This window comes from Poeciliopsis prolifica, unplaced genomic scaffold, assembly GCF_027474105.1.
Source record: "Poeciliopsis prolifica strain line A6 unplaced genomic scaffold, Auburn_PproV2 SCAFFOLD042, whole genome shotgun sequence".
In the NCBI taxonomy this organism is placed as follows: domain Eukaryota; kingdom Metazoa; phylum Chordata; class Actinopteri; order Cyprinodontiformes; family Poeciliidae; genus Poeciliopsis; species Poeciliopsis prolifica.
Genome location: NW_026562417.1, coordinates 2,002,414 through 2,026,261, shown reverse-complemented (window position 1 = coordinate 2,026,261; position 23,848 = coordinate 2,002,414). Strand labels below are relative to the sequence as shown.

The 23,848-nt window shown below is 40.2% G+C and overlaps 2 protein-coding genes across 2 annotated transcripts; one reads left to right on the top strand and one right to left on the bottom strand.

The window, feature by feature from the left end:
* Positions 1–12,695: 12,695 nt before the first annotated feature.
* LOC129376192 (uncharacterized) lies at positions 12,696–15,232 on the bottom strand. The gene is made up of 6 exons (XM_055055722.1): positions 15,189–15,232; positions 14,474–14,560; positions 13,751–14,008; positions 13,441–13,627; positions 13,182–13,309; positions 12,696–13,014 (listed from the first exon to the last, which is right to left on the bottom strand). Exons 3-6 carry the CDS (start codon positions 13,850–13,852, stop codon positions 12,727–12,729), a joined length of 705 nt encoding a protein of 234 aa, XP_054911697.1. The 5' UTR covers positions 13,853–14,008; positions 14,474–14,560; positions 15,189–15,232; the 3' UTR covers positions 12,696–12,726.
* A 971-nt stretch (positions 15,233–16,203) lies between these two features.
* Positions 16,204–23,313, top strand: slc5a8 (solute carrier family 5 member 8). The gene is made up of 17 exons (XM_055055720.1): positions 16,204–16,556; positions 16,634–16,753; positions 17,143–17,208; positions 17,291–17,342; positions 17,439–17,506; positions 17,826–17,864; positions 18,187–18,302; positions 19,326–19,466; positions 19,547–19,676; positions 19,763–19,851; positions 19,969–20,078; positions 20,177–20,244; positions 20,353–20,439; positions 20,608–20,819; positions 20,906–21,006; positions 21,092–21,180; positions 21,270–23,313. Exons 1-17 carry the CDS (start codon positions 16,326–16,328, stop codon positions 21,384–21,386), a joined length of 1,836 nt encoding a protein of 611 aa, XP_054911695.1. The 5' UTR covers positions 16,204–16,325; the 3' UTR covers positions 21,387–23,313.
* Positions 23,314–23,848: the final 535 nt, after the last annotated feature.

The window sequence follows — 23,848 nt, the reverse complement described above, 5'->3', positions numbered from 1 at the left end:
TTCTGATTGTGTCTTAATGTGACTTTTACTGCCTGACTTTATGGAACTCCTGTTGTGTCCAGTAACAGCGGCTCAAGCTCTATCTTGGTAAAATTATAGTTCTACATGTCCAATTATTTACTATAATTTGTAATAAAGTGATGCCGACACCATGGAATCAACAGTGAGGAGCTTGTTCTAGTCATCTTAAAGATGGAAAGAGTCAGTCTCCAACCGGCACTCACTGAGAGTGTCTGTAATCAGAACTGTGACGATGATGATGATAATAATAATGGAGGAACTGGGTTCCTGTCTAAGAAAGAAATTCAAATAATTCTGAGTATCTGAATGATTAACCGAATGACTTTTTATTCATTTCAAAGTTCAGTCGGTGAGGTTATTCATTTTGTGGTGTTCCTACTCTATGAAAGAAACAAAGAAGAAAGGTAGCAATAGTACATGTTGGTTCCACAGGCTTTCCCTGAAAATATGGATAAAATCGGTCATGATAGGATAACAGTAATTTGAAGAGGAAGAAGCATATAAACAAGTCAAGTCAATGACAAGTCAATGACATGATGCAATCTGCAAATTTTTTTTTAAAACTCCGATTACTTAACTTTTATGCTTGTTTGTTTGTTTTTTACTGACTTAAATACATTTAAATTGCTGCGCTGTTTGATAAGTAGAATGGAAAATTACTTTTGGGTTTTTTTTGTAAACTGTCTTTAGATTACCTATCGTAAAATTTGCATTTTAAAATCAACTGAATTAAATTAAGAAAGGTTACAATTTGTACAACTGAAGAGAAATGATGAGCAATGTTTTATGTGTTGATGAAAGCAGAGATTGGTGTTTTTCTCTGTAACATCAAAATTTACACTTTACAAAATTTACTGTGCATTTTCCCATATACCATTGCCTGGTGTCTGAGCTGGCAAAGGTCATCCCTTGCAATATTAAGAAGCTGTTGTCAAAAATTACAATCTTAATTTTTATTTACGAAGCAAAAGATATGAGTCACACTATCTTGTACAACATTATTTACAGTATACAAAGTCTAAAAAGTCTAAAACAGAAGGATTTTAAGCTAAAAAAAAATAACAAGGAAAAAAAACTATGAAAAATGTATTACATGGCATGCATTTGAAGCTTTAACCCAACACAGGGCAGGCTGTAGACTTTGATGGAGGTATTGATCTCTTTAAAGACCCGTTCCAGCATTTTTGACACCTTTGACCACTTTAACAACTAGTTGACGATAATTAAGTGATGTTCACTTGGGCTTTTTTTTTTTTTAAAAAAGTCTGATGTTTTATTTTACACCGAGAGCGGCCAAAGTCCAGGTTCAGCAGAAGGCTGAAGGCATCTGATTCAGGCTTCAAACTAAGTACCCGTTTGCTTTACTGCAGAGCTTTGGTAAGGTTAAATTTAGTGGGCTAAAAAAAATCAGACAGTTGATTCTCCAATGTGAGAAATCCCTTGAGGTAGTCAAGTTTCTTGTTTGTTCAAATTTTGTTAGTCATTTACATAGTATGATGACTAATTAACAGTTGATTTATTAAGTGATCTTCAGTTAATAAATACAATGTAATCTTTCAATTCATAGTTGAAGTTCTATTATCGGAATTCTGCAAATTAAATATTTTGTCGTATATTTCAATAATTCCTTTCATTCAGTCTAAGCTCCCTGAAAAGGAGAAATTACCTTTCAGATCAATATATTTTTGATTGCTTTGAGTATCATGATATTTTTACTTCATCTGACTGATATGATCTTCTTTAACGCATGCTGATGGTTCATATTGTTCGTTAATAAGCTTATCATTTACAAGAAGTGAACATTAGTGAACATTAGTGAACATTAGTGAACAGATAGCATCATGAGAAGCAAGGAACAAAAGCTGTAGATAATTTTAACGGTAAAAAAAAAAACAATCACCATGTTGTGACCAGCTCTGGGAGAAGGGCTGTGTAGTGAGTATGTTTTTTTTTTTAATATTTGTTTTTAGGTAAAGTGCACCATTAGCAAACTTAGTTAATGTTATTATAACTTGGGGCTAGTTGTCAGAAGATGTGAGAGGGGTTATTTAAAAAAAAAAAGAAAAAAATCACTGATTGAATGGTTGGTTGATAGCCAGCATATATTTGAAGTTGTGCAACAAAAACCAAACTTAAAAAATTTTATGAAACCTGAATGACCATTCAGTTTGATAAATATTTACGCAGACTATTATTCAATAAATCGATAGAAATCCAAGTGCATGCATTAAAACATCCAATCTAAATAATATGAATTGTATTCACTATCTGAATACAGACTGAAAGTTTACATTGATCATTTATAGCTTCAGTAACGGAAAATTCAACAACTATATTTTGTTACTGAACACAATCAAGTGTATAAAATGATGGATGGAGGAAAAAAGCATCATTTGGGCCGAGAAACATACAGCATATAAGTTAGAGACAAAAGTAGTGGATAATGATAAAGGTAACAAAATAATTTACCATGTCGGAGCGTAGTTGTGCAGTGTTAAAAAAAATAAAGAAAGAAAGAGAGAAAAAAAAACTTTCAACTCTAGGGAAAGTTAAAACTTAAATATGAGTAGTCTCAGAAAGGTCTGTTTAATAAGTGTCACATATTCTTAAAATAAATTTACAAATGAGAAACTTTTACTGACATGTTTCACACTAGCGAGTGTTACAGAGAAAAATGTATGAGTTTTCAAATGTTTTATACCGGCGTTTACTATTTTGGAGAAAGCATGAAGCTCTGGGAAGATCAGTGTTGATTCAGCAGCAGAAAAAAAAAATTGAACGAAAGTAGCATTTACAATGATGCGAGGATAAATTTTGGAAAATTCTGGACAAATTCTTTAACCAAGAAAAGTTAAAAGTCTAATTTGAATAACCTCCGTTGGCCTGCTTACAAACAGTCACATATTCTTAAGAAGTACATGTACAAATGAGAAACTTTACTGAAATGTATCACTAGTGAGTGTTACAGAAAAATCTATGAGTTTCAAATGTGTTTAAAGCGTGTGTCGCTCACAGATAACTGAAGGTAATTACTCTTTAGACAAAGAGCGATAAACTCTAAAACACGCAGTCATCTAATATCATATGTCATTAAATATCTTGAGCGATAAACCTCATGAACCACCAGGGTTCATGAGGGCCTTGCTCTGAATTCCCCCGAGGTGGCTAATTTGTCATTCTCTATCGCTCTGAATTCCCATCCCCGAGGTGGCTAATTTATCATTCTGTCTGCATCCTGCAAAGTTCGCAAAGTATGCACCTACTACATTCCTTCTCTTGCAGGCCCCTGCGTATCGCAGCTCAGACCTCCAGTTGTAGGCCTGGCTGAACACAGACACAGAATCAGAAGCAACATCTCCGGCATCTATTTCAACTTCACTACATAATTATATACATTTTTTACTTTGTTAAATACATTTTACTTGGTTAAATAACTGTTGTTGGGTGCTGTATTACTCTTAAAAAGAAAGTCAGATATACGGCATTTTCTGAATTCAGCAGAGAGAAAACAGAAAAACCAGCTGGAGGTAAAAGGAGTGTTGTATAACTTGACAGTTGAACAGCTGATTGAAGTATGCATCACACTGCAGCTCTCAGCACCTGGAAGAGAACCTTTGACTAGTATAACACGCAGTCATCTAATATCATATGTCATTAAATATCTTGAGCGGGAGGAACTGGCTAGCCTTGAAGATGAAGGAATGTCTGAATATCTCAGCATGTGGGACACAATAAATAAAGTAAAGTCTGTTGAACAGACTTTACTTAGAGTAGAAACTCAGTCTGATGACCAGGAGAGGCTTCAACAAGAAATAGAGGCACTCAGATTGTCACTACGTCAAAAAGAAAAAGAGGCCCAGGGTGTAATGGACAGAAAAACACTTCCTTGCCCACAGGTTTCACAGATGAATGTACTCCAACATTTTCAGAAAACCCAATGTGGCGCAAAGATTTCAAGATTCTTGGACAGATAGGAGAGGCAGGCCAGAAGGATCGACTGACTTTCTCTAGCCTGGCAAGACAGTTTGAAAGTGGGCTGACCAAAGGCTATTCAGAGACAGATATTATTGATGCTGTGATCCGTGCTATAACACCCGGCCTACAATTACGGAGCTATTTGGAAGGGAAAGAGACCCTTACCTTGCCTGCTCTGCGCAGAATCTTAAGGTCCCATTACCAGGAGAGGGCGCTACGGATTTATACAAGCAGCTAACTTCTGAGGTACAGGGCAGTAAAGAGTCCCCTCAGAATTTCTTAATCAGGGCGATGGACCTGAGGCAGAAAATTCTGTTTGCCTCTCAGGAAGCAGAGTCAGCTTTAAAATATGACCCTGCTCTTGTCCAAAATCTGTTTATGCATACAATCTTGACTGGTTTACAGAATGACATCAAGAGTGATCTTCAGCCTTATCTCACAAAGCCCGACACACCTGATGAACTGTTGTTGGAGAAAGTGAATATTGCTTGTACAAACGAAAAGGAGATGCAGGACAAAAAGAGGCACGCGGCCCCACAAGGGCAACCAGTGTAAGTACTGTCCAGACTGGTGAGCCCCTAGAGAAACAAAAACTTCAACGCAAAACAGACCTCAAATGTCCCCTGATGTGCTATCTGAGATCAAAGAAATGCGCTCTGACATGGTGTTGTTAAAGGACCTCAGGGCTGAAGTGTCCCAAATCAGGGAAACAATCCAAAAAAACACTAGTGCACAGCCAAAGCAACCCCCACCGAGTACAGAGCAAGTGCCTATCGGAAATCCATTGTTCTCACCCCCAGAACAGTCCTTCAGGTCCATGTCTCCAATGGTGCCGGTTTACCCTCAACAGTATCCAGAGTTGTTACAGGAGTACAGGCCGCCATATGATCCAGGGTGGATGAGAGGGACTGCACAATTTCAACAAAGGTTTGCTCCACAACGATTACCAAAGACCACGCCAGCAACCCAGATGCTTTGCTTGTGCCCAAGCCAATGAGGAATATTGTCAGCATTGCTTCAGATGTGGGAGTACTGAGCACTTCAGAGCAGGTTGTAAGGCAGACAGAGCAGTTAGTTCAACATATAGGAAACCGTTAAACTAAGTTGGGTTGCCTCCGTGGGGCGCGGGGCAGCCAAAGCTAACTGTAAGTCCCATTTTTGTGTAAACTGTGAAAAACAGACAGTGAAAAAGGAATTAAAACGTTGCTCGAGTTGTAAAACTGCACTTTATTGCTCAAAAACATGTCAGAAAATGCATTGGCCTGTTCACAAAATTGACTGCAAATCACACTCATGTTTCGGTGTTAAACAAGTCAGGCAGCTACATGAAAAACCTGAACCCAAAACTATCAAAGCTCCTGTTAAAGGCCAGACTATAAGAGAGTTAGTAGGAAAAAAATGTATTATCAAGTGCTTCATGAACGGACTGAATACTCAAGCACTCTGGGACAGGTTCACAAATATGTGCTATAGATGAGGTCTGGAAAGAGAATTACCTACCTGACTTGCCGCTAAGGGATGTTACTGAGCTACACGACCCCCTAGACCCATTACACATTGAAGCTGCTAATGGCACCGATGCCATACTCTGGCTGGCTGGAAGTCCCTTTCAAGCTGACCATGGATGATGAACTGCTGATACCTGTGCTTGTGTTGAAAGGCAACCAACAGCAATGTCCAATCATTGGGTTCAATGTAATTGAACATCTCGTGCAGAATAACCAGGAAGGCCAATCAATATATGGCGATATGGACAAACTTGCAAAGGCAGTAAAAATTGCATTCCCTCATCTCAAAAATGATAAGGTAAAAGCCTTTATTTCTGCTGTCAGCCTCGGTCAAACATGCGAACACAATGTGAGGACAGTAAATGAAAGAGTAAATGTGCCGAAACACACCACCATCCAGATTGAGTGTCGTATCCAGGGCTTAAAGTCCAAGAAGGCTAAAGTTCTGCTTTTTGAGCCTCTTGTGAACCCACAGTGGCCTGAAGGATTGGAATTCTGTGATACCCTTGTATCAGTTGAGGCAGAAACCGCCCCAAAGGTTGTGTTAAGTGTTCAAAATCCCACAAACCACGATATTACACTTTCCGGCCGGACAGTTGTGGGAACTGTGCAGTCTGTAAAGTCTGTGTATCCAGCTGATTTATTCAGCACAACCCAACAACCGGCAGGTAAATCAGTCAATCACATCCAGGTCCAGAGCACCCGTGAAGGTGCCCCTGCAGATGAACAGTGGGACCCTCCTGTTGATTTAACTCACCTGGATGAGAACCAGAGACAAATAGTCGGTCAGATGCTAAGAGAAGAATCCGAGTCTTTCTCCAAAACTGATGAAGATATTGGTTGCATACACAACTTGCAAATGAGCATCTCATTGAAGGATGATGAACCTGTGTCAAAAACATACCGGTCTGTACCAAAACCTTTGTACAGGGAAATGAAAGACTACCTGCAGGATCTCATAGCACAGGGGTGGGTTGAAAAATCCACATCTTCTTACTCTTCGCCAATTGTCTGTGTAAGAAAAAGAGATGGCACCCTGCGTTTATGTATAGATTACAGAGAGCTCAATAAAAAAACATCCTGACCGCCACCCAATTCCCAGGGTCCAAGATATAATGGATAACCTGGGGGGAAACACCTACTTTTCATTACTGGACCAAGGGAAAGCATACCATCAGGGATTCATGGACAGAGACAGCAGGCATTTAACTGCCTTTGTGATCCCATGGGGTCTATATGAATGGATACGAATCCCGTTCGGCCTGATGAATGCACCCGCTGCTTTTCAGCGCTGCATGGAGCAATGTTTAGCAGATTTGAGAGATGAAATGTGTGTGCCATATCTTGATGATGTTTTGTGTTTAGCAGGACATTTGAAGATCACGTCAGCCATGTCCGAGCTGTGTTGCAGCGTCTGAGGCAGCATGGAATCAAGCTAAAACCTAAAAAGTGCAACCTGTTTAAAGCTGAGGTGCGTTACCTGGGCAGGATCGTATCTGCTGAGGGCAACAGAATGGACCCAGCTGATACTGATCCTGTAAGAGCCCTAAAACATAAACACCCTGCGAATGTTGGTGAGTTGAGAGCAATCCTTGGACTCTTAAGCTATTACAGGCAATATATACAAGACTTTTCACGTATTGCTAGTCCTTTATATGACCTGTTGAAAGCACCTACAAGGCATGAGCCATTAATGAACAAAAAGAAAAAGTGGACAACAGAAAGTGGCAACAGAGCTGTCCCATCCAGCACAATCATTCAGTGGACTGAAAAACACCAGTTGATCCTGGAAAAACTCATTGACTCTCTTGTCAACCCCCCTATTCTTGGCTTCCCAGACTTCTCACAGCCATTTGTTCTTCACACGGATGCGTCCAACCTGGGTCTAGGTGCCGTGCTATACCAAAAGCAGAATGGGAAGCTTCGCGTAATTGCCTATGGCTCACGCACTTTAACGGCCGCAGAGAAAAATTATCATCTGCACTCGGGGAAGTTGGAGTTTCTCGCCCTTAAATGGGCTGTAACAGAGAAATTCAGAGACTATTTTATATTATGCTCCATTTTTTACTGTCTATAGTGATAATAATCCACTCACATATGTTGTCCACTGCCAAACTAAATGCAACAGGCTGTCGATGGGTTGCAGAGCTGGCAGATTTTAATTTCTCTGTGAAATACAGGCCAGGGAAGGAAATGTGGATGCAGATAGTCTATCTCGAATGCCTCTTGATGTGGAGTCTTTTATGAAGGAGTGTTCAGAAGGAATGCCATCTGATGTCATTTGGGGCAACTACAGAGGCTGTGGAAAATCAAAATGAGTCCAGTGTGTCGTGGTCCATGGCTGTCTCAGTACCATATGCAGGTTTAACACCTGACACACCCATCATCCCACTGACACCAGAACAGATCCAGGATGACCAAAGAAATGATCCAGTTCTGGGACCAGTAATCCAGTTCAAACTAACAGCAAGCAAACCGTTACGTGCACAGCTCAAACAACTTAGTCCACACGTGGGGTGCTTGCTAAGAGAGTGGGACAAGTTGGACATTGATGAGTGGGGTGTTGCACAGAAAGACAGAAAGAAAAAACAACTTGTACTCCCAGAAAAATATAAAAATACAGTGTTGAGGGAACTTCAAGACGAGATGGGCCACCAAGGTGTCGACAGAACATCATCTCTGATACGGGACAGGTTTTATTGGCCGTATATGCAGCGCGAGATAGAGAGCTATGTCATGAAAAAATGTGAATGCCTCAAACATAAGAAACCAAGTCGAGAAACAAGGGCTCCACTCACAAACATTGTAACAACTCAACCATTTGAACTTGTCTCTGTTGACTTCCTGCATCTTGAGAAGTGCCTCAGGGTTATGAGTACATCCTAGTGATTATTGATCATTTTACCCGCTTTGCCCAGGCCTATGCCACCACTTCCAAATCAGCTAAAACTGCAGCAGACAAGATCTTTAATGATTATGCCATGAGATTCGGGTTTCCTACCCGTATTCACCATGACCAAGGTGGTGAATTTGAGAATCAACTATTCACACACCTGAAAAAATACTGTGGAGTTGCTGGGTCCAGAACCACTCCTTACCACCCGCAAGGGAATGGGCAAGTCGAAAGATTCAACCGGACATTACTCCAGATGCTCAGGACACTCACAGACAAACAGAACACAACTGGAAGGATTCATTAAACAAACTGATTTATGCATACAACTGTACTCGGAGTGAGGTGACTGGTTTCTCCCCCTTTCAGTTGTTGTATGGGCGTTCTCCCAGATTGCCAGTCGACATGCTATTTAACTTGACTTCAGAACAAGCAGGCCATAATCATCATAGCTACATGGAAAAGTGGAAGCAAGGCATGGAGGAAGCGTATGGAATCGTCAGAGAAAATGCCCAGAAAGCTGGCCTGAGGAGTAAGAAATTGTACAGCAGCAAAGTAAAAAGTTCAGTGTTACAGCCAGGTGATCGTGTTTTAGTACGCAACTTGACACCTCGTGGGGGCCCAGGGAAACTAAGAAATCACTGGGAGGACATTGTCCATGTTGTTGTACGCCAAGTGAATGTCCCAGTTTATGAACTGAAACCTGAAAAAGGTCAAAGAAGGTCAAGGGTCCTCCATCGCAATCTGCTCCTCCCATGTGACTCTTTGCCCCTTGAGATCTCAGTCCAGGCTAGAAAGAAGAAGAGAAAAGTGTTAAGTAACAAAGGAGTGGAGAAGGTGGAAGAGGAAGAGGATGATGATGCTGACGATTACTATCCTGTGCTATTTCACCATTCAGCTCAGTCTGAGAAAGAGCATCCTATGCCTGCAAGTACAACCCAAGAACTAGGAGATATTTGGTTTGAGGAGAGCACAGTTCCTGACATAGATCACAAGCGAGGAGAAACAACTTTGATGGACTATGAGGAGTCTGGCACTTGTAATGAGGAACAAATGATGGAGAATGCCACTGAACAACCTGCTTCACCAGGGATCATTACAGAGAGAGTTCAGGGTCCTCAGGAAGCTCAACGGCTTCACAGGAAACCCAATTTTTTTACATATGAGAGACTGGGATCTCCAGTCTGCTACAACCTAAGGACTCCCCCAGAGCCCACATGCTTCACAATGCCATGGATGAACATTGTTCACCCATACTACATCTCATATGACTACCAGAGATGAGAGCACAGCACATGGTGTACCACTGAGCCGGAAGAATGGACACACATTGGGTTCATAATCTAAGGGACTGTTTACTATAACATTCACAATAAGGGACTATTCTCTATGTGAACCGACATGTTGGCATCCAAGCTACAATCCACTTTTCAATGAACTGTTGTTATGGGGTCACAGGATGATCACTAATATGATGGACAAGTAGTGCCTTTAAGGTTTAAACTATTGACACTGGGTGTTTACCCTCAAAATGAAAATGTATGAAAAGAGTTCCAGTCTGTCAGTAGATTTAATGGTTTGAGGAATATGTTGTTAAGACTGATGTGTTTGCTTCATATGTTTAATACTTTCCCAACATTGAACGAGTCAAGATGTTGGGGACAACATCTATTTTGTGGGGGAGAATGTTGTAGGGTGTAATGCGCATTTAATGTTATTAATATGAATAATACGCATGTAATGTTATTAATATGAAATCCAAAATTTTGAGAGTTTATTTACAGATCGTGCCTCAATTAGTTTTGTCTGTTTACTGATCGTGTCTGATCGTGTCTGGATTGGTCTCGTCTGACTCGGGTAGTGGAACGCGTTACTTCTGTTCCTCCATTACAACACTGGAAGTGAAAGAAGTAACGTCGTGTCCGTGTCTGTTTCCCGTGTCTGTGTTCACCATTCCCTTATACAGGTAAAATTACAACTTATAAGGTTCAGATCTGTATTTAAGTTTATTCTGTTTGCCGAATAAGCAGGGAGTCTTTGAGTTCTTTGCAGTAGTTTGAATTTTATTAAGCGTTACACCCACATTAGCTTTCTGCCTAGCAACGGCCGGTGCTACATTTCTTATTACTGTATGGCCATAACCATAATGTTTCTGTACAATGTTCAGCACTCAGTATGTGGTTATGTAATATTTGAAACTGTTCTTGAAGATGCATTACAACACTGGAAGTGAAAGAAGTAACGTCGTGTCCGTGTCTGTTTCCCGTGTCTGTGTTCACCATTCCCTTATACAGGGTCAACATTCACAACATCAACTGAGGTCCAGAACACTCTCGGGGAAGTAGGTGTATCTGTCTCTAAGTCAACAGTAAAGAGAAGACTCCATGAAGCAAGTACAAAGGGTTCACATGTAGATGCAAACCATTCATCAATTCCAAAAATAGACAGGCCAGAGTTAAATTTGCCCAAAAACACCTCAAGAAGCCAGCCCAGTTCTTGAAAAGTATTCTATGGACAGATGAGACAAAGATCAACCTGTACCAGAATGATGGGAAGAAAAAAGTTTGGAGAAGAAAGGGAACGGCACATGATCCAAGGCACATCCTCTGTAAAACATGGTGGAGGCAACGTGATGGCATGGGCATGCATGGCTTTCAATGGCACTGGGTCACTTGTGTTTATTGATGACATAACAGCAGACAAGAGTAGCCGGATGAATTCTGAAGTGTACCGGGATATACTGTCAGCCCAGATTCAGCCAAATGCTGCAAAGTTGATCGGACGGCGCTTCACAGTACAGATGGATAATGACCCCAAGCATACAGCCAAAGCTACCCAGGAGTTCATGAGAGCAAAAAGGTGGAATATTCTGCAATGGCCAAGTCAATCACCAGATCTTAACCCAATTGAGCATGCATTTCACTTGCTCAAATCCAGACTTCAGACGGAAAGACCCACTAACAAGCAAGACCTGAAGGCTGCGGCTGTAAAGGCCTGGCAAAGCATTAAAGGAGGAAACCCAGCGTTTGGTGATGTCCATGGGTTCCAGACTTAAGGCAGTGATTGCCTCCAAAGGATTCGCAACAAAATATTGAAAAAACTTTTTTGTTTGGGTTATGTTTATATGTCCAATTACTTTTGAGCTCCTAAAATGTGGAGTTTGTAAACAAATGTGTACAATTCCTACATTTTCTATCAGATATTTTTGTTCAACCCTTTAAATTAAACGTTACAATCTGCACTTGAATTCTGTTATAGAGGTTTCATTTCAAATCCAATGCGGTGGCATGCAGAGCCCAACTCACAAATATTGTGTTACTGTCCAAATATTTCTGGCCCTAACTGTATATTACATCCTCCAGGTTTGAGAAAAAGAGAAAGAAAAGAAAAAGCAGTTTCATCAAGGGAATATGGGTAAATTGAATTTGAGGGAGTGTAGCTGAAGTATGCAAAGTATTAATCTGTACAAAGGTTGGATCCTGTCTTATGACTACTGGATATTTATTATTATTATTATCATTATTGTAGTCTCCTTTGAAAGCATCCAACTGATTTATTACAGCAATAAGACCTTGATTTTAAGATTAGAACTTGCTTGGATTTGAACCAAACTTGGAAACCCTCAGTGCCTCGCCAAGGCGTTTACACCTGAACTTCTTCTGTGATTAATGTGTGTGTGTGTTTTCTGAAAAGACACATTAACCACAGACGTTTAAAATAAAATAATATATATATTATTTATTTTTATTATATATATATATATATATCACAGTAAATTTGGCAGTGTTAAAGCAACACCTATAGAGTTGAATTTAACACCGTTTCCGAGTCTATATGTTCCCTATCGGAATTGGTGTTAATGTTACTCTTTCAACAGTGTTACATTTTCAGAGTTAAATTTAACTCTAAATCGAGTAAAAATTTTACACTGGCTAACACTGCAGTGTTAATAAAACTTAACACTCCTAGTCAATTAACTCTGATAAGAGTAAATATGATTCTAATCAGAGTTAATAAGTTACTCCATAATGGTGAAAAAACTACTCTGGTTCTCATGTTATTTAACACTGCATCAAGTTATTGAAAGTTTACACTGGAGGCTCATATAACTCCTATGAGTGTTAAACTGACTCTCCACTGTGTAGATAACTTACTCTTTAGCTGTGAAAAAACAACTCTGCACAGATAAATATGAAGTGCTATTTTTACACTTTTGTAGAGTCAAATGTACAACTGAATAAAAATCACATTACCACAGAAATGCATTTAACTTATTTATTGAATAAAAGCAGATTTTAATATCCACTGTTAACTTTTGTCACAGTAACATCACATGGCGTACATCCCATTGACGGCTCGAAGTTGACAGAGTACATTTAAGGCAAAGAGTTTTTCCATCCAAGTAACCATGAACATGTATGTTGTGGCAAACACGTAATGTGCCTTAAACAGTTCATCAAAAGCACCAAGAGAGGATGTTGACCTGCAAGCAATGGCATTCTTGTCAAGGATGATGAAGAACTGGTGGGCTACTTTCTTCCTCCGTCCCACAGCAAGGAGATAGGGTTGTGTGCTCGTCGTGATGGCATCAAGATGTTCTTGAATGTTGGTTCCTATCTGTGGGGAAAAAGAAAAGAACAATATAATTACAAAGCTGCAATGTTCCACAAAAAACAGATATATGAAAAAACAGCATTTAACTATGATATCACCGTAAAACTGAAATTCTCCCAGTGAAACAACCTCGAGTATAACATAAAATAAAATTTGCAACAAATACAAACCTTCTTGAAGACCACAAGATGCTTCTCTGCTTGGGAGGCAGATACCTTCCCTGGTCTCTTACGACCCAAGGCAGAGGGGGGAATCAGGTGTAGCAGCAGCAAAATCGATGAGAGGTCACTGTCCCAACCTGTGATAAAAATATTTGATGTTGAATTGACCATCAAAACCTAGTGACTACACAATTTAAATTATGTGTACATCACTAAGTGAAGCTCACACAATAATTAAATTCTACATATTGTTGAAAGTCATCCTTACTCATGTCATCATCCACTTCAGTGCTATCCTCAGGAGTATCAGCTGCCAGGAGAAGTTCTTCAAGGTCACTGGTGGTTGGAAGCTCCCTGCATTGTTGGATGATCTTTCTCTTGAACGTGGTCGTCCATTTTTCCAGAAACTTGCCAGACACATCTTCTCCAAACATCAGGACAAAATCCTGCTCCACCTAGGATGTAGATAGTAAAAAGCTTAAAACATTTCCCAGCCACTTTAACTGTATTCATTTTTGACTTGTCATAAAAATACACTATTTTTACATGACTGTAAAATTATCAAAATAAATAATTACCAAGCCTTTGACATCTTTGAAACGTGGAAAGACAGAGAGTATGTTGCTTGACCGTTGGGGGTCAAGGACCATGTTGCGCCGGAAGTCAAATGTGAGCTTCATCTTCTTCTTGATTGTGTCCTCATCAGCTGAATGCTTAATCAGTGCGATGGCTTCCTTGCACTCTTCTTCACTCAGGACAGTCTCTGGAACAAACTTGGTCTCGTCTAGCAGCTGGTCCTCCAAGCCCTTGTTGACAAGATCCTTCTTCGGATGATGCTAGTAAATATAAGAAAATCTTTCAACTTACAAAAACAAGAATGAGCTTGGCTGAGATTCCTCAGGCGATTCCATCATGGAGACAAATTCTAACCATAAGAGAAGCAGATGAAAGACAAAAACAGTAATCACAATGAAATAGCAAGCCTATTAAATACTAAAATGAATTACAAATATAACAAACCAGTTTCATATTTGATGGTTAGCAGAGGATCCTTAACAACATCTTCATCCAACTCAGTCCCTGAACTGTCAACAACCTTCACGCCCTCTGTTACAGTTGGCAGGCCAAATTTTGCAAATGCCAGAGAAAAAGACAAATGCTTGTCTAAACCACAATTATGAGGTTATGTTGCTCTAATACTCACATGTGCAGATAAATTCTGGAACATTACGTTTGAATAAAATGTCAAGTAACATTACAAGCGCCTCAGAGCTTCCTGTGTAAAGCTCCCAGTGTCTTACCTGCTGTCAAAAACTCCTTCAGATTCGGCTCCATTAGTCGGACAAATTTTTGCAGCTCGCCAAGTCTTGTTTTAATCAACATGGTTCCTGCAGCACATAATTCCTCAGTCATTCATCTTCAGTACTGGAATGCTTTCAGTTTATGAAACGTGCCAACTGCTTCACAAACCAATACAGCTCACATTACATCGTTTTCATAGAAAACAATGATTAAAGTTTACACAATAATGGCTTGGGCGCAAATTAATTTGACTTCTTTGCACTCTTATCCAAGTTAGACAATTAATAAATGCCCTTTCCTTCAGTAACTAGAACAGTCAATTCAACTGCCTCGCTTCTTCTGTTAGCACTAGCAACGGTTAATGGCGGAGTCACGCAAGGTTTACAGTAGAGCTATGATGCTGGGCACCGGGAAAAAAAATCACTCGCGCCAAATTCAGTGTCAACTATGAAACTGGACTATTAGCATCGCTTACGGTTAATTTATGTTGCATTGCAAAAATAACTAAATAAATACTAAATAAAACAAATATCTATGCTATATGGCTTGGACACGGATTTTTAGGCGGACATTTTAAGCTAGGCATTCCTCGGTCAGGTTAGCTGTATAAAACTCAGTATTTAGATATCTAGCCCACTCATATACCGGGAAACAAATAAAATATTCTTATAAAACAATTCAAATTGTATTATTATCTTATAAAAAGAAACTTACCGCAGTCGTTCAAGCAGGAGAAAAATGGCGTCCACACAACGGTTAGACTTGTTGGTTTGAGAGGAGGAGGGGGCGGAGCTTGTCAGAGTCAAATTGACAGGACGTAAATACACTCTGGAAATTTACACCAACACTAGGTGGCATTATACTCAGTCTGTTGTATTAGCTCTGAAAGAGTCAATCAATTTTAACACAGCATATTTAACACTGCAAAATTTACTGTATATATATATATATATATATATATATATATATATATATATATATATATTATATTCTTTGCTGCATTTTGATCAAAATGTGAAGAAATATTTCCATGAATGATTAGTTAGTTTTGACTCTATTCAAATTGTTTATTTTAATTTTTAAATTATTTTCAGATTGAAAACTCACACATGCAAAAATCATATTTGCGCTTAAAAAAAAATCCAGTTTCTGGGAATAGCGTGTTTTCCTCTACTTGATTCCGGACACACATGCTTAATACAGTTTTTTTTTTTTTTTTTTTTTTTTTTTTGTCTTTTTGCACGTTCCAAAATATCATTCATAAACGTATCTGAGCACATCTTAAGTTTGCTCTACCGCCTGGCTGAGTCCTCTGGCTCCTGGTGCTTATCAGCTGCTATGGGAACGTCGCGGTCTGCCACCCGGGATAAGACGTTACAATGAAGCAGGAGGGGACGGACGGGAAACAGCGCCAGTAACTACAAAACGTGTCTTTTTGTCATTGTGGGAGAAAAAATACATAAAAAAAAAAAAAAAAAAACGCAGGTTTTTAGATATCGCAAATATTTCTTGACCTGTACTTTTTTCCACTCCCTCCCTCTTTCTCTCTCTCTCTCTCTCTCTCTCTCTCTCTCTCTCTCTCTCTCTCTCTCTCTCTCTCTCTCTCTCTCTCTCTCTCTCTCTCACACACACACACACACACACACACACACCTGTACTCACGCACACACACTCGCTCACATAAAAGGTTTCGGTCTGTGGCCCTCAGCTCAGTGAAGTGCCAGGACTTCCATTTATCCACAGAGGTCTGCCTGTTTCTGAGCAGTAACAATAATTCAAAAGAGTTGCTTTCTAAGCAGATTTTAAAAAACCCAACAAACTAGTAATAATAATAATAAAGAGACAAACAGGATGTCAGGGAGCTCTGCGGTCCGCTCCTTCGCTGTCGCAGACTACGTGGTTTTCGCCGTCATGCTGCTGGTGTCCGCCGCCATCGGGGTCTACTTCGCCTGGGCCGACAGGAGGCAGCGCAGCGCCGGGGACTTCCTGACCGGGGGCCGCAGGCTGACGGCGCTGCCCGTCTCTCTGTCCCTGTCCGCCAGCTTCATGTCGGCCGTCACGGTGCTGGGGAACCCGGCCGAGGTGAGACGGGTGGGACGGGCCGGCGTGCTCAGAAAACAGCTCCGTCGTTCCCTAACACGGTTCCAACTCGTGTGCAGGTGTACCTCTACGGAGCCAGCATCGCGTTTTACGCCGTCTCCTACGTCGTCACCATGGTGATAACCTCCGAGGTCTTCCTGCCGGTCTTCTACAAGCTGAACATCACGAGCACGTACGAGGTCAGAGCGGTTGAACTTGTGGTGTTGTGTGGTTGTTTGTAACCCGCGTGGCTCGCGCAGGCAAACGTTTAAAGGCCGAGCGGGACTTGAATCACAATTTTGATGTCTGATTTTTCAAGTTTTCTGTCAGAATAACAACAAAAGAAAGAAAAGGGGGGTGGGGGGGTGAAGGGGAGGAGGGTCACTCTGTCTGATCCATTGTGACATTTGATCATTTTAGGCATTGTTTTATACACACCTAAATCTCATTATTTCTTAAGGTCATGACACTGGGGGGAGGAATGAGGATCCTGAACAGACCAGTGGGGGACAATGGGTGAACTAAAACATTAGTGAATGTTGGGATGTTAAAGTCACATTCTCTTTCTTTTGGATGCGTTTCCGTCCAGTACCTGGAGCTGCGTTTCAACAGAGCGACCCGTCTGATGGGAACCATGCTCTTCATTGTTCAGACAGTGAGTGTGGGGCCAGTGAGCACGTAATTACTGCTCAGTCTGGGTAAAGGCACAAACCTGTCTCCTGTTGTTGTTATTGCAGATTCTTTATACCGGAATCGTCATCTACGCTCCAGCTCTCGCTTTGAACCAAGGTATGCGGTCAGACTCATGAGTTGTTCTTGGCTTCGTCATGATGATTGACCACAGCCTCTCTCTCTCTGTCTCTCTCTTTCTCTCTCTCGCTGCAGTGACTGGTCTGGATCTGTGGGGCGCCATGATTTCAACAGGAGTGGTCTGTACTTTTTACTGCACAATGGTGCGTATTGAAACATGCAAGTTAATGTAAAAAATAATAAATAAATAAATAAATGCCAAAGATCAAAAAAGTCTAATTATGGCCGTTGTAGACAGAATAAAAGAGAGTACGTTTCTGAAAAAAAAAAAAATAATAATAATAAAAATATATATAATGTGAGACTTTGACATTTTTTAAACTTTCTTGTTTTAGATTTTTTTTGTATTGTTTTGTTTTTTGGTGGAAATTCACTCCTCCTTTTTTTTCTGTTCACATTGGACCCAATGCATCTTCGTCCACAGCTAATTTACAAATTTGCTTGTGCTTTATATTGGTGCAGGGTGGCCTGAAGGCGGTGGTGTGGACTGATGTAATACAGGTGGGAATATTTAAAGTAAAACAAAAACCACCAAAATAATATCAGACACTGAAAAAGGTGACCTGACTATATAAAGAATGTGCTGTCATATTTGTTGCTGGTTTTGGTTGTACTACAAGTCTTGGGCGGCTGGACTAAAGACTGAAACTTGCAATTGCTTTTGTCTTGCTACTTTTCCATAAGGTTGTATTAATAAACTGCAGAATTATGTGCTACTTTGTGATCAAGTATGATCTGAATAAAATACACCAAAGTAATGCAACAAAAAGGGCATAAATGTATTTGTGGAGCCATGTACAAATAGCTCATTTTCTTCCTACAGCTTGGTGTCATGCTTGCGGGCTTCCTCGCCGTCATGATCCGGTCTGTAGTCGTACAAGGCGGAGTCATCAACATCATCTCTGACTCACAGCAGGGAGGAAGACTAAATCTTCTGGAGTGAGTATGGGAAGCTACAGGATTCAGACTAAATTAGTGGCCAGTGCAGCAACTTCCTGCACTGGCCACCAATTAATACACCTCAACTGGGTCTGCGTATAAACTTGAAGAGTTCGACGTCTTTGCTGGATTACTTCAGCGAAGAAGAAATCTTTACTCGCAGTTTCCTTTATACTTTGCTGACACAGAGTTTAAAAACTGACTGATTGGGTGTGTAGTTGAGGTTTGCTGGTTTTACATGAGGATCATTCCCCGACCTGCCCGCAGAAAGAGTGTTTACCGAATCATCTCTAGAGGCCTTTTCATTCACTTAGCCGCTTATCAGCGGCAGGATTCCCGAGATCCTACGCCAGAAAACCTCAGGACCCACTTACACGGTGACGTATTCAGCCATGACCCTTGAGCCAGGCAGGTTGACAACATTTCAACGTTTCCCGTGTTTGGATCTCCAGGGTCCAAACCCTGGAGAAACCTGTGCCTTTGCTCTCCAAAGGCACAGGTTCATTGGAGCAGGTCACTAGAGCTTTTCATCTGACATTTTACTTGTTTATGGCACTTTAAAGCTTTATTGGATAATCATGAGGGCGATTTGAATTGTCTTGCCTCTACGTGTTGACCTGCTCTAAAATGAGATGTAATTAGATCCTAACATGTACAAAGAAAGTACAACTTTACCTTTTTTTATTTTTTTTTTATTCTTGAATTAGAAGATTGAAAAATCCTCACTAACATACAATTGTATTTCAACTAACAACAGAGTATCATCTGCATAAACATGTAACCTGATTTTACTCGCAACGGCCATTGAAGACCCAAAATACATCTTCAAGCACAAGAGTATCAATGATTTTTGATAAACTTTTGTACTGATGAAAGCTGAAGAAAAATATCAACTGATATCTTCACAAATTATTTTACCTGATTCAGAGAGATTAGAAATCACAGTTAAGGAAACATTCATGGCAATCAACAAACTATAAATTTCAGGAACATCCAAAGTATGTTCTCTACTTTTCCCATCAGCTTTGATCCAAACCCGCTGAGGAGACACACATTTTGGACTCTGTCTGTCGGAGGGGTATTCATTTGGCTCAGTATTTATGGCATCAACCAGGCACAGGTTCAAAGATACATCTCCTGCAAGAGTATGACTCATGCCAGACTGTAAGTTCTGCTCTCCAAAGGCACAGGTTCATTGGAGCGGGTCACTAGAGCTTTTCATCTGACATTTTTCTTTGTTCCAGTTCTTTGTTCATCAACTTGTTGGGGCTTTGGTCCATTTTACTGAGCTCAGTGTTCACAGGAATGTGTCTGTTCTCCGTCTATAAAAGTTGTGACCCCTGGACCAGCAGACTTATTTCTGCTCCTGATCAGGTACGGGTCCATCAACGCATGAACCGATTTCTTTGTGTATGTGTGTCACATCTCCAATGACGATGAATCTTTTGATGACACCCCAGCTATTGCCATATCTTGTGATGGACATCTTGGGCGGCTATCCTGGCCTTCCTGGACTGTTCGTTGCGGCAGCTTACAGCGGATCTCTGAGGTTCATCGCTATCTTTGAAAGCTCAGATATACACAGATTTATTTTCTTGTGTTGACTACAGCCTCTTTCTTTGAGTTTGTCTGACATGTCTTATGTGTTATGTGTTTGTATCCTCAGCACTGTGTCTTCCAGTATCAATGCACTTGCCACAGTGACAGTTGAGGACATCATAAGACCGTACACCAACTTTTCAGAAAAGCGCCTGACATGGATTTCAAAGGGAATGAGTGAGTGGATGATTGCTTGCCCATGGTACTAATAAAACAAGTTGGGAGTTCAAAACTTTGATCGGCAACATGAAAGGCTTTCCCATTGTTGTCTGCAGGTTTTTTCTATGGGATTTTATGCATTGGAATGGCTGGAGTGGCCTCTTTTATGGGAGGAATCTTGCAGGTAGCAATCTGCCCAGGCAGTTATTTCATTGGTTTAATTATGCCAAGACATGTGTCAGATGGTTTGTGGTTTATAATAAGAACAGTTAGTATGATGTCCTTTAAACAGGCAGCCTTCAGTATTTTTGGGATCATCGGTGGCCCTTTGCTTGGCTTGTTCACGCTGGGGATTCTATGTCCACTGGCCAATTCTAAAGTAAGTCTGCTTTCATGTAGATATAGCCTTTTGGTATTACAGTTCTAGTAAACCATTGGTCTGAAGTCAGTTTTTAAAATGACATTATCTTAGATATCTTGTGGTTTCTGTATGTCATTTGTGCCCTCTCCTATGAAAAAAAGGCTACCTTACTGTTCTGTCTTCCAGGGAGCTTTATCAGGCCTTTTTTCAGGCATGGCGTTATCTCTTTGGGTGGGCATTGGAGCTCAGATATACCCTCCGTCCAAAGCCTTGAGTCAACCTCTACCTCTTTCCACTGATGGATGCAATTTCACTCTGGCCCATGACTCAAATTGGACCTCCAGCGCTTTACCAATCCAGAACTTCACTTCGGTGGCTCCAGTGCACCACCATGACAAGTAGGTGTTTGAAAATGTCGGTCTCCGACTCTCCAGTTTGGCTCAACTTACTTTCATAACATTTACGTGAAATGTCCTCTCACCAGGTCCGACCTGAGGAACCTGTACTCTCTGTCCTATCTGTACTTCAGTCCATTGGGAACCATCACAGCAATCAGCGTAGGACTGGTTGTCAGCATCTTGACAGGCAAACTGATCTTTCTCTTAAGTCAACTTTTATCTTTTATCGAGACTTTGTGATGCTCATTTTTGTCTGTTTTTGCGCCTTCAAGGAGGCTGCAACCTCAAAGTGGAGCCAAGGCTTACCTTAAACAAGGAAGACACAATCATTTACCATTTCATCAAAATGTTTACAGGCAGAGTGAGTACTGCTGCTCTGAGAAAAATTATACCCATGACTCAAATTGGACCTCCATCTCTCATGAGATACTGAACTTCTGTTCTGTTTAGATCAAGCGTCGAAGTGGACATCTGGACCTGAAGAAGGACAGAGTGATGACATTTGGCAATGCTAATCCCGCTTTTAGCGATGTTGAGCTGGACCTTGCAAAACGTGGACTTTCTTGATGAAACGAAACCAATGTTTGGTCAACAATTTAATTATTGTTGTCTAGTCTCATCAAAAGGATTGCCAGTAAAGAATGAGAGAATATACAGGATCGGTAGCAACTGTAATTATATTTGCTGAGAGCCTGGGTCTCCGGGGTTCTGTTGTACAATCGAGAGGGCTTATACCTGGCATTTGTACAAAATGTACACAATTCAAACACTGTTTCACAGACTGGCCAAAGTGTTACAGCTTAGAGAGTTATTCCCAAAGTACTGCATGATTGAGAGAAACTATAGCTATTCTTCAGCACGCTTACTCAGTGTACCTGTCAGGAATGCTTTGATAACGTACAAAAATATTCTGTTGGACAGCTTGTTTCTTTCTAGTGGCCTTCAGACTGGGTTCTGTATACAAAGAAGTTCTGGTAACATTAGGAGATTGTCTAAATGAATAGTTTTGAAAGACCTACCAAAGAACTGGGCAGGTTACACATAAACTTCCTTGCTTGTTTCTAGGTCTTGATGATCTGTCTAGAATGATCATGTCACCTATTGCAATGTATCCTCAGCCATTTTGTCTTTCTTTACCCCGAAGAAACCGTCTGCCGGATTTGTTCTTGTGATTCCAGACATTTCCACTCTAAATGTTATGCGATTTGATGATTGTACAATGATTGAGTATTCCATAAAGGAATTGAGAAACCTAGAAGTTCCTCGCTCCCTTTATAGGTTTTACCTGGTTCGTTGATGAACGCAAAAGAACAACCAGGTCTCTAACGGCAGGAGTGTACAGGTGTGTTTTGTAACAACCCCAAGTTGGGAAGAACATCTGCATTGACCTTTGTCCTCAGATCAAATTAATATCTCAATGCAGATGATATTTGTTCCCTCATAATGCCATCTATTTTGAGAAATACACTAATCCTTCCTACAACGAAACATTTCACAGGTTTACCTTAAAGAACTGACATATTTGTAGAGAGAAATCTCAATTTAAATAGCCTCGGTACCTGGATACTGGTCTCTAAGAGCCAATATATTTTTTGTTCTCCACTTGAATAGTCCTTTCATTCCTGAACGGAGGTATGGCTGAGAGAGCATAGATTACGAGGCGAATGGCGCCATCTGCTGGAGGAAAACGACTCTGCAACAACCACATTTTTTTTCGGTTTTTTTTTTTTTTTTTTAAATGGATAGAACTTCTTTACATGCCATGAATTAGAATGAGCTGCAACAACCACCATAACTATAAAAACCTGCTTGTTTCATTTAGGTAGCACTCTGATTCATTGCTACTTCTAGACAAAATATTTTGGAACAAAGTTTTAACCTCAAAGTAAAAAAATAATTTGTTGCACATCTCAATCCAAATATCCACCCAGTAACTTCTTCCCTCAACTTAGATTTATTCTCAACCATAAATTTTCCCTAAAACCTTGACTTTATTTTTATTTTTATTGAGCTTAATTTTGGTTGCTGACCAATTGTCATAATCGGTTCTGATTGTGTGTTTGGGAGAAATCAGAAATAGTTCAAAGTACAATTTAAGCTAAATCCCAGGCTAAGCCATCCTAAAAAGTTCACAAATACAGAAATTAAAAGCAATAAATCTCTAAGACAAGCTAAAAAAACAAACAAAAAAAAAAACATCTGATGACTCAAATTGCATTCATGTGATAAAGGAATAAAATACATAGATATATGATAAATAGAAGTTTTTGTTTTTTTGTTACATCCAGAGATGAGAACAGACCCAAAAGGGTTCATTTTCAACAAACATGAGTGTCATGAATCAGACAACAGCTTTTTGCATCATTTTGGCTTTTTGCAGCCAATTTTCAAACACTGGCTGAATTTGTTTTGAATTTTATTTATAATAAATACCAATAAATCATGCATATCTCATATGTTTCCTGAATGGAATAAACTGCTGATCTTCAACAGATGTGTCAAATCCCCCCCTTTTATTCTTAAAAAAAAAAAGAATCACAAGTTAAGTCAGTGTTTACAGCTTGTTTGTCCTCAGAGTGCAAAGAAGGAACTGTGGAATAAATTCAAATGTTCAACATTTGAAACTAAGCTTTCTTTTTGCCAGATGTTCCTGTCTACATTTGCTTGCTCCTTTCTCGTGGACCATGTGGATGTCGAACGGGACATTCAGAGCTCTTCGGCACACCAACGCCGCATCACTAAGCTGTGTGCATGCAAATTATTACATGTCTAGTTCAGTTTAGCAACTTCTGCTTTGGTGCTACAATTATCTGCTGTTTACAATTCGACATTCACATCGGCACGAGAGGGAAAAGGGAAATCCTTTTTCAAATGGGGAAGTGCATTAAAAAGCTGGCTCCGTGTTGAAGATTATTGGCTTGTTGATTAATACGCTGCCCTGTAAAAGCATTCATGGTCCTTGAGCTTTTCCACTTGAAGTAGACCAGAGCAAATTGGTGCATAATTGTGAAACAAAGAAAAAAATTGTG

Bases quoted from the DNA above. Each gene is read 5' to 3' on its own strand.
- slc5a8 (XM_055055720.1), top strand. From the start codon at position 16,326: ATGTCAGGGAGCTCTGCGGTCCGCTCCTTCGCTGTCGCAGACTACGTG. The intron at 16,557-16,633 runs GTGAGACGGGTG...ACTCGTGTGCAG, and splicing joins TGCTGGGGAACCCGGCCGAG to GTGTACCTCTACGGAGCCAG. The intron at 18,303-19,325 runs GTGAGTATGGGA...TTTTCCCATCAG, and splicing joins GGAAGACTAAATCTTCTGGA to CTTTGATCCAAACCCGCTGA.
- LOC129376192 (XM_055055722.1), bottom strand. From the start codon at position 13,852: ATGAAGCTCACATTTGACTTCCGGCGCAACATGGTCCTTGACCCCCAA. The intron at 13,628-13,750 runs GTAATTATTTAT...TCTACATCCTAG, and splicing joins TCAAAGATGTCAAAGGCTTG to GTGGAGCAGGATTTTGTCCT. The intron at 13,310-13,440 runs GTAAGGATGACT...TTTTTATCACAG, and splicing joins TGAAGTGGATGATGACATGA to GTTGGGACAGTGACCTCTCA.